Below are 13,570 nucleotides of genomic sequence, written 5' to 3' on the forward strand. Positions count from 1 at the left end.
GTGCCTGTTTCTTCAACAGTAAAATGGAGATGCCAATAATAACAGCTCGGGTGCCTTGAGGATATACTATGCAACCACCATGCTACAGGGCTTTCATGCATAGACTCATCTGTCCTCACAGCCACCATTTTTTTTTTTTTTTTTCACACAGAGTCTCGCTCTTGTCACCCAGGCTGGAGTGCAGTGGCTTGATCGCAGCTCACTGCAACCTCCACCTCCTGGGTTCAAGCGATTCTCCTGTCTCAGCCTCCCTAGTAGCTGGGATTACACATGCACACCATCAGGCCTGGCTAATTTTTGTATTTTTAGTAGAGATGTTGGCCAGGCTAGTCTCGAACTCCTGACCTCAGGTGATCTGCCTGCTTCGGCCTTCCAAAGTGCTGGGATTACAGGCGTGAGCCACCGTGCCCCGCCTACAACCACCATTTGAAGTGGGTGTTGTCATGCTCCTCATTTTACAGATTGGAGAGACCAAGGCCAGAGAGGGACAGTGACTTGCCCAAGGCCACATAGCTTGAAACTGGGAAGGTAGGATTTAAATCCCAGCCATCTGGCACCCAAATCCATTCTGTTAACTACCAGGATATGCTGCTATAACGTGTCCTAGGGTAAGTAGTTGACATACAGTAGGTGCCTAATACATGATAATTATTGTTATTTTTAATTATAATTCTCCTAGAGGGCACTTGGAGGGTGCATCAGGGGAGAGAGAGGGCCCCATGGGACTATGTCTGCTCTCTGAGGTCCCAGCCAGTATCCAACCAGCCGGCTGGGGCGGGGGACGCTGGGGTCACTAGGCGTCGGTGCTGCTTTTGCTGCGCGGCGGCGGCGTGCGCGGGTCCCAGTCATTAACCAGGCGCTGCGCCTGCTCGTAGCACACGTGCGGTTGCCGCTGGCGCAGGCGCAGGCGCACCACGCTGCGGTCCACCTCATGCCCGATGTTTTTGCAGTTGAGGCCCCAGGTGAGGTTCTTGTGCGTGGCGAGCAGCTCGCCCAGGTTCTTTTCCAGGTGCGTGATGTGGCGCTGCAGCTTGTCGGTGCCCTGGAGAGGGAGCAGACCCGTGAGCCAGAGCAGAAGGCAGGGAGCTACCTGGGGTGGGCAGGCACCCCTGCGCCAGGTGTGTGTGTAAGGAACACAGCTGAGGAGGGGAACACATCTGGGTGGGTCAGGTGCGCCTGAAAAAACAAAAACAAAAACAAAAACCGTGACAGGGCAGGCTAAGGGAGGGGAATGCATCTAGTCAAGATGTGTAGGAAGGAGCCTCCTTAGGAAGTGGGCTTAATAATAACAGCTCAGGGCCGGACGCTGTGGCTCACACCCTGTAATCCCAGCACTTTGGGAGGCTGAGGCGGGCAGATCATCTGAGGTCAGGAGTTCAAGACCAGCCTGGCCAACATAGCAGAACTCTGTCTCTACTAAGAATACAAAAATTAGCTGGGTGTGGTGGCGCACACCTGTAAGCCCCAGCTACTAGGGAGGGTGGGGCAGAAGAATGGCTTGAACCCAGGAGAGGAAGGCTGCAGTGAGCAAAGATTGCACCACTGCACTCCAGCCTGGGCGACAGAGTGAGACTCTGTCTCAATAATAACAACAACAACAACAACAACAACAACAGCTCGGCCTCTTTAAGGGTATTCTATGGAGGTGCCATGCTATACGCCTTTCATGCATGAACTCATCTGTTCTCACCACCACCATCTGAAGTAGGTGCTGACGTGCTCCTCATTTTACAAGTTAGAGAGACTAAGGCCAGAGTGGGACAGTGAGGGTGTGTGTGAGAGGGGAGGACAGGGGTTGAGGGGACTTATTTGAGCCACGTGTGGGTACTGAAGCCCCCTCCCCTCCCCACTTCGTGGCAGGAGTTGAAGGACAGGCCGACTTGGGTGAGCGGGGGATCATACCTGGTCCAGATGTGCTTGAGGAAGGAGCCTTACCATTTACAGGGCTATGGGGGGGGGGGGGGGGGGGTTTCCCTGCGCGGGGCGTGCAGCCTCAGGGAGTTGGGTGCCCACGTGTCTCTGGTACATGCGAACCAGGGGTCTGTCCAGCTTTTCTCCGGTCTCCAGGTGAACTGTCGACAGAGGACCCTGGTGGGGTGCGGGTGCGGTGTGCAAGAGAGTTTAAACGCAGTCTCCACCCACCTGCACCCCTGCCTCCACCTCCGAAGGCTCTCACCCCGAACCGTACCTTGATGAGACCGTGGGTGGTGTACATTTCTTGGTTGTATTTCGTACACCGGAGGATAGTTCCCCTCATCAGTCCTAACGTCATATTTAATCTTTCCTGGGGGCAGGGAAGCGCAGGGGGATAACGCTGGTTCCCAGTCCCCCTCTCCTCCCCTGTCCCACCCTTGCCCGCAGCCGCAGGTAATGCGCTCACCTTCAGCTCCAAGGTCTCGCTCGCCTTCTGCGCCAGCGAGGCGCACACGCGGTCGCTTATCTGCAGCTGTTGCTCCCGGACGTCCACCACGTTCTTTGCCATTTCCACCAAGGTGTCCTTGGACTCGACCAACAACCGCTTGGCTTCATTTAGCGCCAAGGCGCACTCTGCAAATGCCCAGGACACGCTTGGGGGCGCCAAGCCCTCTGTTCCCAGAGTCCCTGTCCCTCTCTCTATTCTCAGGTGGTGGTGGGCCCTGGGCTAGGGGGTTTTATTGAGGGACTGGGTGAAAGCCCAGGGGGCGCGGGGGATAGTGTAAGTAGCGTCTTGGGTTGGTTTTCTTAGAAGCAGAGCCCGTGACCTGTAATCCCAGAACTTTGGAAGGCCGAGAGGGGCGGATCACCTGAGGTTAGGAGTTCGAGACCAGCCTGGCCAACGTGGTGAAACCCCCACGTCTACTAAAAATACAAAAATTAGCCAAGCGTGGTGGCGGGCCCCTGTAATCCCAGCTACTCAGGAGGCTGAGGCAGGAGAATCGCTCGAACCTGGGAGGTGGAGGTTGCGGTGAGCTGAGATTGCAACCAGGTTGCAACCTGGGTGATGGAGTATGACTCCATCTCAAAAAAAAAAAAAAAAAAAAAAAGCAAAAAAAAAAGCAGAGCCTGTGAATGACTGAGTCCTCAGTGAATGTGAGCAGGAGAGCACAGGGGGAAAATCTGAGAAACAATGTGTGCTTAGCGAGATAGGCTTTCGGTCCTCCCATTGGCTCTAGGGCTATTTCCCAGGAAAGGGACAGCCAAGTGGAGGACGGGCTGCACTGACAGTCAAGGGGATCTGGGTGGGCACCAATACGACCCAGTATAGTGGACTCCTACCTGGGGTATAGGTGCCCACAGGGTCTGGAGGAGGCGTTTTCTGACCCTGTGTATGTGGGGTGGGGGCCCGGGAGAGGTTCACCCATGAGTGGCGTCCAGCCTGCTCCAAAACCTTGTCCAGAGGCTGGTTCATGAGGTCTACGGCTTGCAGCCGCTCCTTGAAGCAGAAGTTCAGGGTGTCTCGGCAGGAGGCCAGGGTCTGGGTGGAGAAGGGAGGAGGAGAAGGCAGAGTGAGAACTGGGAGGTTGAGGGAAGTGGATGAAAGTGATTTCTCTGCTGCAGGCTTGAGGCTTATAGGGCTGTAAAACATTTCTACCTCTAAACAGAAACTGACCCTCTCATTTTTTTTTTCTTTAAAAGAGACAAAATCTTGCTCTGTCATCCAGGCTGGAATGCAGTGGTGCCACCATAGCTCACTAAAACCTCAATATCCTGGGCTCAAGAGAGCCTCCTGCCTAACCCTCCTGAGTAGCTGGGACTTCAGGAGTAAAGCACCGTGCCCTGCTAGTTTTAAAACTTTTTGCAGAGAAGGGGTCTGGCTATGTTGTCCAGGCTGGTCTTGAACTCCTGGCTTCAAGCTATCCTCCTGCTCTGACCTTCCAAAGTTTTGGAATTACAGGCATGAGGCAGTGTGCCTAATATTTTTGATACTGGTAAAGGCTTTTACTTATGGATATATATATGTGTGTGTGTGTGTGTGTGTGTGTGTGTATGTGTGTGTGTGTGTGTATCCTTTTGAGACACAGTCTCACTCTGTTGCACAGGTGGTAGTGCAGTGGTTCAATCATAGCTCACTGCAGCCTCAACCTCCTGGGCTCAAGTGATCCTCTTGCTTCAGCCTCCTGAGACAGCTAATTTGTATTTTGTATTTTTTTTGTAAAGGCAGGGTGTCACTACGTTGCCTAGGCTGGTCTCAAACCCCTAGGCTCAAGCAATCCTGCTGGCTCAGCCTCCCGAAGTTTTAGGATTACAGATGTGAACCACTGTGCCTGGCCTGGAAATATTTTTAAATTTAATTCATTTCCCCAATGTTCCGGATAAATATTTTCTTTCATGAAATCTTTTTTAGGAGAGACATGCCTATGTCTTACGAAAAAAGATTTTTTTCCTCTTTTGACTCACATCACACCACCCCTCAAGGTTTACTTTATTATTTTTACTTAAATTTTTGTTTTTAATTGAATAATAATTGTATGTATTTATGGCATGCAATGTGATGCTTTGATTTGTGTATGCAATGTGGAAGGATGATATCAAGCTAATTAACTTATCCATTTTCTCACATACTTATCTTTTTTTTGTAGTAAGTTCACTTAAAATGTATTCTTTTCCACTTAATTTTCCCAGCTTTATTGAGGTGTAATTGACAAATAAAAATTATATTTATTTAAGGTGTACAACTTGATGTTTTGACCTATGAATATACTGTGAAAATATCACTGCATTCAGGCTGGGTGCGGTGGATCATGCCTGTAATTCCAGCACTTTGGGAGGCCAAGGTGGGAGGACCGCTTAAGCCCAGGAGTTCGAGACCAGCCTGGGCCACATGGTGAAACTCCACCTCTACAAAAAATGCAAAACATTAACCAGGTGTGGTGATTCACATCTGTAATCCCAGCTACTCAGGAGGCTGAGGTGGGAGGATCACCTGAGCCCAGGAGATTGAGGCTGCAGTAAGCCATGATTGCACCACTGCACTCTAGCCTGGGCAACAGAGTGAGACCCTGTCTCAAAACAAAAACAAAATAAAATAAAAAACAACCATGAACAGTACAGTTTCCTCAATAGCCATTACAGATAAACACATGGATGAGTTGGTGGTGCTGATAGATATTACCTTAAATGTGGCTTTTAGAGAAGGGAAGATGTGTTAAGGTGGGGGAACATGGAAATTTGAGTCAAAGGTCAGGCAATTCTGCTTACATTTTTCCCAGGTGCTGGGTGTTCACTTGGATGTCAGGTAATCCAGGAAAGTAATATGTATATATTTTCAGTAGGGTGTCACTCAGTCTCCCAGGCTGGAGTGCAGTGGCGTGATCACAGCTCACAGCAGCCTGGACATCCTGTGCTCAAGTGATCCTCCCACCTCAGCTTCCCAAGTAGCTGGGACACAGACACATGCCACCACACTGGCTAATTTTTTAAAAAAATTTTTGTAGAGATAAGGTCTTACATACTATGTTGTCCAGGCTGGTCTCAAACTCCTGGGCTCAAGCGATCTACCCATCTTGGGCTCGAAGTGCTGGAATTACAGGCATGAGCTGCTGTGCCCAGCTAGAGAAATTCTTAAGACTTTTATTCACAAAGTTGTCTTCTGTTTATGGCACTGTGCATAATAACCAGGTAAAAGTGAGTCTGCTCATTTCCAGACAGATCATGTAATGGTACGATCTTGGCTCACAGCAACCTCCGCCTCCCGGGTTCAAAGGATTCTCCTGCTTTGACCTCTGAAGTAGCTAGGATTACAAGCATGTGCCACGATACCCAGCTAATTTTTGTACTTTTTAGTAGAGACAGGGTTTTGCTATGTTGACCAGGCTGGTCTCAAACTTCTGACCTCAGGAGATCCACCCGCCTCGGCCTCCCAAAGTGCTGGGATATGGATTGGTTCTGAGAAATTGGTTTCCTTCGTCACTTCATTCTTGACCCTTTCCTGTTCTTTTATTTTGAGACAGGGTGTTGCTATGTTGCTCAGGCTGGTCTTGAACTCCTGGGCTCAAGTGATCCTCCTGCCTCAGCATCCCAAAGTATTGGAATTACAGGTGTGAGCCACCACACCCGGCCTCTTGCCAGCTCTTGTTGTTCTTGGGAAGAAGCAATTTCTAAGTTGAAGCTCAGACATCTCCTACCTCCTTACCCAGTTCAGAAGCCTTTAGTGACTCTTTGGGGTTGGGGTGAGGGGAGCGGTAAGAGACAGCAACAGCTTCCTGTGCTGGGTGTCAATTGCTTGGTTTCTGTGCCTGGCTCTGTTCTGGCACCCTGAGAAAGCAGCCTGTCTCATGCATTTCCCCACTGTAACATGGAGAGCTGGCACTCACTATACCCACCTCTTGATCTTCCTGTGTCACCCCCTTGATTCTCAACTGGCACTCATTCCATCCCCACCTCTAGCCTTGAAGTCTCCCTTCCTCTGCTTTGATCAATATTAAGAGACTGCTATTCTCCGAGTTCCCCCCTCCCACCAGGCTGTATCTCATCTGGACAGCATCCCGCCATTGAAATCTTGTTTCCTCCACAATAAAACGAAGCATATCATATTCCTTTGATATTTGCAATTATTTGAGAGTTATATCAAAACAAGTCATTTGCACATGTATACACCCTTATAAACACTCTCCGTCAAGATATACAATATTTCCATCATGCCATACATTTCTCTGGCTCCCCTTTCCTCTCTCCCTCCCTGACCACCTCCAGTAAGATGACTTGGAGATTAGTTTTACCTGTTCTAGTCCTTCCTTCATTCATTTGTACAGAATCTGGCTCTGTCTCCCGGGCTGGATTGCAGTGGCATGATCCTGGCTTACTGTGGCCACAAACTCCTGGGCTCAAGAGATCCTCTCAGCTCAGCCTCCTGAATAGCTAGGACTACAGGTGCATGCTAACCATGCCCAGTTATTTTTTAAACATTTTTGTAGAGATGATATCTTGCTATGTTGTGCAAGCTGGCCTCAAATTCCTAGCCTCAAACTCCTGGCCTCAAGCAACTCTCCCGCTTGGGCCTCCCAAAGTGCTGGGATAGCAGATGTGAGCCACTGCGCCCAGCTGAGTTTTGCCTGTTCTTAAGGAGTTGATAAATTTCCATCCTATGGATGGGTGACCTGTTTGTGTAAGTAAAATTTTACTGAAACACAGCCATGCGCATTCGTGTGAATATCATTTCTGGTTGTTTTCATGGCACACTGGCCAAGTTAAGTAGTTGGGGCAGAAACTACACAGCACACAGGCAGAAAGCATTTACTAACTGTACCTTGAAGAAAACCCTTGCTGAATCTAAAACTTCATATAAATGGAATCCTACAGGGTGTATACTTTATGTCCAGCTTCTTTCTCTGAATAGGATATCTTTGGGATTTATTGATTGGGTTAAAAAGTGAACTTAAAAAGTCTTTTGTTCATGAACTCAAACATTAATTCAACCCCTACTGATGCCAGGTGATGTGCCAGGTGGTGAAAATACGGTGACCAGCAAGATAGCTGTCCAGGCCGGGTGCAGTGGCTCACGCCTGTAATCCTAGCACTTTGGGAGGCCGAGGCAGGTGGATCACGAGGTCAGGAGTTAGAGACCAACCTGGCCAGCATGGTGAAACCCCGTCTCTACTAAAAATACAAAAATTAGCTGGGTGTGGTGGCAAGCACCTATAATCCCAGCTACTTTTGGGAGGCTGAGGCAGAAGAATTGCTTGAACCCAGGAGGCGGTGATTGCAGTGAGCTGAGATCACGCCACGCCACTGCACTCCAGCCTGGGCAATAGAGCAAGACTCCGACTCAAAAAAAAAAAAAAAAAAAAAAAAAAAAAAAAAAAAGGACCGCGGTGCAGTTCAGCACCGCGGACAGCGTTCCACCAGCCCCTGAGTCTACCTTGTCCACAGCCTTGACCCTCAGCCTGTCCCTTCTTCTCCCCTCCTTCCCACCCTCCAGTCAACACATCCTTACTGAACTTTGCTACGTGAAATATAATTTAGTACTGAATCTGCCTTCAAGGTTCAATGCTTGTTCAAATGCAGTTTAGCTGAGGAGCCTGCCTGGAGTCAACATGAGCAAGTTGACATATGCAGATAAGATCCAGTGGACTAGAGAAATGGGTATCTAGAGGGGCATGTAGATCAAGAGAGGTGGGCTTTTTATTGTACTAAAATAGATATAACATTACATGTTGCCATTTTAACCTTGTTAAGTGTACAGTTTAGTGGCATTAAGTGTATTCATACTGTTGTGCAACTATCATCTCCAGTAAGCTGATATGGAGATTAATTTTAGCTGTTCTGTTCCTTCCCTCCTTCCTTCATTCATTTATATAGAATCTTGCTCTGTCTTCCAGGCTGGATTGCAATCCATCTCCAGAACTTTTTCATCTTCCCAAACAGATCTGTACCCATTAAATAATAACTCTCCTTTTGTTTATTGGTGACAGTGAGCCAAGAGAGAAGGAAAAGCTGATGATGCAGAAGGGTGGAAGGGTGGAATTATAGGATTGACAGAGGAAAAATGAGAGAGGTTCCCTTTGGTGGTTTTCATTGAAATCACTGTAGAGCAAGGAAGGCACAGAGAGTTGGAGGGAACTGAAGGAACAGAAGGTATGAAATCACTTGCCCAGAAGATCAGCAAGTCTTCTAGAGACTTAAGGTGAGGTCTGTGGGAAAGGTTTGAGTGCCAATTTGAAGTTTGACTTCATGATTTTAAATTGAAACAAATCTGATTGGTGGTATTTTTCTCCAGCAATATTCAGACCAGATCCTGCCAAGCAGCCTGTCTCTGTTTCTATCTACATCTGTCCTTTCCCACCTCTCTCTCTCTCTTTCAGAGACAGGGTCTTCCTCTATCACCCTGGCTGGAGTGCAGAGATATGATCATGGCTCACTGCAGCCTTGAACTCCTGGACTCAAGCAATCCTCCTCCCTCAGCCTCCTGAACAGGTACTGCAGGCAAGTACAACTGTGTCTGGCTAGTTTTATTTTATTTTAAAATAGAGATGAGGCTTTGCTATGGTTCCCAGGCTGGTCTTGAACTTCTGGCCTCAAGAAGCAATCCTCCTGCCTTTGCCTCCCAAAGTACTGGGATTATGGGCATGATCCACTTCCCTCTTTATAGCCCTTTGCTCCCACGTCCATCCTCAGGGGCTTCTCCCTTCTCTGCCTCCGACTTCCTGGAAGGATATTTCAGGAATCATTAGATTTAAAGGAATATGACAGCAGCCAGAAGATATGCCCTACTCAAGTTCAGCACCGCGGACAGCGTTTCACCAGCTCCTGAGTCTGCTGCCTCGTCCACACCTTCGTCCCCCAGCTTGTCCCTTCTTCTCCCCTTCTCCCCACTCCCCAGTCAACACAACCTTACTGAATTTTGCTACGTGAAATATAATTTAGTTCTGTATCTGCCTTCAAGGTCCAATGCTTGTTTAAATGTAGTCTAGCTGCGGAGCTCTCTATATAAAAGCAAGGCAAGTTCAATAGCAGTAAAAGACTTGACAGTTCAATCTCACAATAGGAAATAAAACAAGTCCCTAGCCTGTCTTTTCTTTGAATGCCTCTAGAATGTTAACTCTTCAAGGGCAAGGCTAGTTCTTTCTCAGTCACCAATTTATCTATGATGCCAAGCTCAGTGTCTGGGAAGCAGGTACTAGATTAGTATTTATCAAATGGATGAGTTGAAAGCACACAAGTGGCCAGTGAACCCTAATAGGTCCCAAAGGCCCCTGAAGTCTGGCTGCTCTTCCCCCTTCATTTGCACCCTCGTGAAGAAGTTCTCGTTGCAAGCGTGAAGGATGCAGTGAGAGATCAAGTCTGGCTGAAGCTGAAGCACGTGTTAGAGTGCAAAGAGCTAGACTCCAGTCACCTGGGCTGAAACCACAGCGCTGCCATTGATGGCTTTGCTTATTAGGTGAGGTCGTCTCTCTCTGAGTCTCAATTTTCCCATCTCTAATGAGGAAATCATAGTTTCTGCTTCACAGGACAGTCTTAACGAGTGGATTCAATGACTGCACAGGGTTTGGTACAGAGTGGGTGTTCATGGTTATTCTGAGACCCAACCTCCTCTCCCATGGCCTCACTTTTTCCATTTCACAAAGTGAAATGCAATGAATATCTGGTCAGTGTGGCTTGAAGGAATTGCTATTGTGACAGTCCCCAGGTCAGAGCGGTTTGTCCATTAGGCAGACAGGGATCCCCCTCCAGCCCCCGTAAGTTGTCCTCAGGGGGCACCCCTAACCTTGAGTAGGACCTCTGATTTTTCCATATCTTTCTCCATTTTCCTCTTCATGACTTTCAGCTCCTCTTTCTCCCATGTAAGCATACTGTCAGCTTTGTCAGGGATCTAGAAAACAAGGAAAGAATCCCTCACATCCTTGGGAAAGGGCTGGGAAGAGATTTCTCTTTCCGGGGTGGTAGAGGCTTTGCCAGCCTCATAAACTCTGAGTTTGAAGGATGAAGTTGGGGGTACTCTCATCCTTTGGGTGAGGTATCTCCCTATTTGAAAAGGTTTGATTTTTTCAGTGGGCTCTCTCACTTGGGGGGTCTTGCTCTCTGGAGCTTGAGATTGGGGGCTTCTCTCTTTTACAGATAGGAGCCCAGGGGGCTGAGATGAAGGTGTCTCAACTTGGGGAAGGGTTGTTCTTACCCCCTGAGACTGGGAGCTGGGCACCCCTTCCTCAGTGATGGTCTTATCTCCTCTCCCTGGCTACAGGTGGAGGGATCATATCATAGGGATGACGAGGGATGATCATATCATAGGGAAGACTCCTTTTTGGAGTCTTAATATTTGGATCTGGGGGCTGAAGGTAGGAATCCCATTCTGTGGGTGGGGTCCCATCTCTCCCCTGGGAGGCTGGAATTTTGTACCTTTTGGGGTGGGGATTTGAGGTTTCACTTTAAGGAGAAGATTCACCAGGACTGGTACTAGAGGTCTCACTCTTTCTCTCTGGATGGGGGCTCAACCTTTGGGTGTGAGGGTTGGGAGTCTGAAGTCTCTCTCTGCAGGGAGGACTTCTTCCTTTCACCACAGATGAGGTCTGGGGCAGGGATTTTCACTTCCTGAAGCCAGGGGAGTTGGGTTTTATTTCACATTCTAGGGAGAATTTCACCTGGGTTGGAACCAGGGTGTCAGCTGCTCTCCTCATCTGGGATTTGGAAGAATGTTTTCACTAGGACTGGGGCGCTGAGGGTCTCACATCTATGGAAGGGTCTTACCCTCTGAACCTGGGATCTGGGTGGATGATTTTATGCTTGGACCGAAGGCTGTGGGTTTTACTTTTTGGGGAGATTTTCATGGAGTCTGAATCAGGGGCTGTACCCTCTCTTCCTGGCTGGGAGATTTGGATAATTTTCTCCTCTAGGGCAGGGAAGCTGAGGATCTCATCTCCTTTGGGTCATGGGGGCTCAGGCATCTCTTCCTGGGCCTGTCTCCATCATCTTTTTTTTTGTTTGTTTGTTTTTGAGTCTCACTATCTCCCAGGCTGAAGTGTAGTGGCCCTATCATATTTCACTACAGCCTTGAACTCCTGAGCTCAAACAATCCTCCTGCCTCAGTCTCCCAAGTAGCTGGGACTAGAGGCATGCACCGCCATGCCTGGCTATTTTTTTGTTTTAAACTTTGGTGCAGACAGGGTCTTGCCATGTTGTCCAGGCTGACCTCAAACTCCTGGCCTCAAGCAATCCTCCTGCCTTGACCTGAAGTGCTGGGATTACAAGCACAAACTACCACACCTGGCTAATTTTCCTCCAGTTTTTGGAGAGATGGGATCTCACTGTGTTGTCCAGGCTGGATTGCAGTTGGTCTGATTATAGCTTACTGCAGCCTCAAACTCTTGGGCTCAAGCAATCCTCCTGCCTCAGCCTCCAAGTAGCTGGGACCATAAGTGCATGCCACCACGCTGGGCCATTAAATTTTTTTTTTTCTTTTTTTTTTTTGTAGAGACAGGGTCTCACTATGTTGCTCAGGCTGGTCTCCAACTCCTGGACTCAAGCGATCCTCCTGCCTTGGCCTCCCAAAATGCTGGGAATACAGGCGTGAGCTACTGCACCCGGCCCTCAACTTCTTTGCCCTTATTCACCAGAATTGGGTGTTCTCTCTATGGAAAGATTTTTTTAAAAAATTTTGAGATGGAATTTTGCTCTTGTTGCCCAGGCTGGAGTGCAATGGCGTGATCTCGGCTCACTACAACCTCTGCCTTCCGGGTTCAAGTGATTCTCCTGCCTCAGCCTTCCAAGTAGCTGAGATTACAGGCATGTGCCAGTAGGCCCGGCTAATTTTGTATTTTTAGTAGAGACGGGGGTTTCATCATGTTGGTCAGGCTGGTCCCGAACTGCTGACCTCAGGTGATCCATCAGCCTCGCCCTCCGAAAGTATGGAAAGGATTTTTCCGGGGCTGAACACTGCATAACGAAGGCCTCAGTCTTTGCAATTAGGCTGGGGTTGGGGGCGGGGAGGAGGATCCCACCTTCTCAGACTTGGGCCTGTAGCCCCGCAGCTTGATACTCTGCTGGTTAATAAGCAGGCCCTTGCGCACTTCGCTGAGCCTGTGGTCGGTGACCTCGCGCTGGCGCAGCAGCTGTTGCACCCTCCCGTTAATCTGGTGCTGCGCGTGGCCGAGGCGGGCGGCTGTGAGGCGCGCTCCACGCGCGTGCGCGTACACCACCTCGGTGGTCTGTAGGGCGCGCGCTTTGCGGTGCAATGGTAGCGGCAGGCGGGCGTACCAGACGGGCGGCTTCATCTTGCCCTTCCACAGCGTGACGCCCTCGCCTGGCGGCGGCTTCTCCACGGTGCCGCCGCCTTTGAGCATCTCCACTCGGAAGCGCCAGGGCTGGATGTAGGCGGCGCGGCCGAGGTGGTGCGCCAAGTTCGGGTCCAGCACGCTGTCCTTGGGCTGCCACATGGTCACCGCCTCCTGCCCGCAGCGATCCGTCAGGATGTGCGCGGTTCTCGACATGGCTTGAGCTGCCTCGCGCCATGCTGGGGCCCCAATGCGTGTGTCCTGGCTGCGCTCTGCCGGGGGTGCCAACACGCGCATGGTCCCTGCTTGGTCCCTCGGCCTGGCCGGGGACCCCCAGGCGGATCAGAAGGGACCCCAAAGACACACAACTCTTTCCTGGCCTGTGGAGAGAGTGTACTGAGAGCGCTCGTCACCATAGCGATGGGCGCAACAAGGAAGGTGAAATTCCAGAGGTGGGGGGAGGAGTAGGATGGAATCTTTGCTTTGGAACTTGACCTAAGTGCGTTGGCATCCTAACTCCTTGAGAAAGAGTCGGTCTAGCGTCCCTCTCGCCGTTGTTTCCAGAAACGTGGCCCTTCTTCCAGCTTTAGGATGTCCTAAGCGCTTCCAGCTGTCCAGGTCACACTCTGTCTCATGTCGGTAAGCATGGAAGAAGGGCCATGCTTCTCACGAGGTATTCCTCTCGCTGTTACCTTCCAGCACATGGCCTGTCTTTCAGCTTCAGGATGTCCTAAGCGCTTTCCCACTTGGAAGCTTGGGACTTGCTGTTCCCACTGGTAGAATTCTCCCATGGCTGGCCACTTTGCAGTCTTCAGCTTTCTGTTGGCTGGGTTCTTGGTGTTCTTGACTACCCAAAAGTAGCTCTTTTAGTCTTACATTTCCTCTCC

General features: G+C 49.7%; 2 protein-coding genes across 2 annotated transcripts in view; one reads left to right on the plus strand and one right to left on the minus strand.

Annotated features, from left to right (window-relative positions):
- Positions 1-793: 793 nt before the first annotated feature.
- CCDC105 (coiled-coil domain containing 105) lies at positions 794-13,081 on the minus strand. Its single transcript, XM_026457025.1, has 7 exons — positions 12,411-13,081; positions 10,184-10,288; positions 3,256-3,454; positions 2,381-2,547; positions 2,189-2,284; positions 1,979-2,088; positions 794-1,046 (listed from the first exon to the last, which is right to left on the minus strand). The coding sequence occupies exons 1-7, from the start codon at positions 12,978-12,980 to the stop codon at positions 794-796; spliced, it is 1,500 nt and encodes a 499-aa protein (XP_026312810.1). The 5' UTR covers positions 12,981-13,081.
- Positions 13,082-13,163: 82 nt separating this feature from the next.
- The window catches only part of SLC1A6 (solute carrier family 1 member 6), a 67,416-nt gene continuing 67,009 nt past the window's right edge, over positions 13,164-13,570 (plus strand). Inside the window, exon 1 of the mRNA XM_023229865.1 lies at positions 13,164-13,322. Coding sequence (XP_023085633.1) covers positions 13,317-13,322 — 6 coding nt within the window. The 5' untranslated portion in view covers positions 13,164-13,316. The remainder of the gene's footprint in view (positions 13,323-13,570) is intronic.

Source organism: Piliocolobus tephrosceles, chromosome 21 (genome assembly GCF_002776525.5).
Source record: "Piliocolobus tephrosceles isolate RC106 chromosome 21, ASM277652v3, whole genome shotgun sequence".
In the NCBI taxonomy this organism is placed as follows: domain Eukaryota; kingdom Metazoa; phylum Chordata; class Mammalia; order Primates; family Cercopithecidae; genus Piliocolobus; species Piliocolobus tephrosceles.

Coding starts and splice junctions, on each gene's coding strand:
- CCDC105 (XM_026457025.1), bottom strand. CDS start 12,980: ATGCGCGTGTTGGCACCCCCGGCAGAGCGCAGCCAGGACACACGCATT. Junction 10,289..12,410: donor ACAGGCCCAAGTCTGAGAAG/GTGGGATCCTCC, acceptor CTTGTTTTCTAG/ATCCCTGACAAAGCTGACAG. Junction 2,285..2,380: donor GCGAGACCTTGGAGCTGAAG/GTGAGCGCATTA, acceptor CCCTGCCCCCAG/GAAAGATTAAATATGACGTT.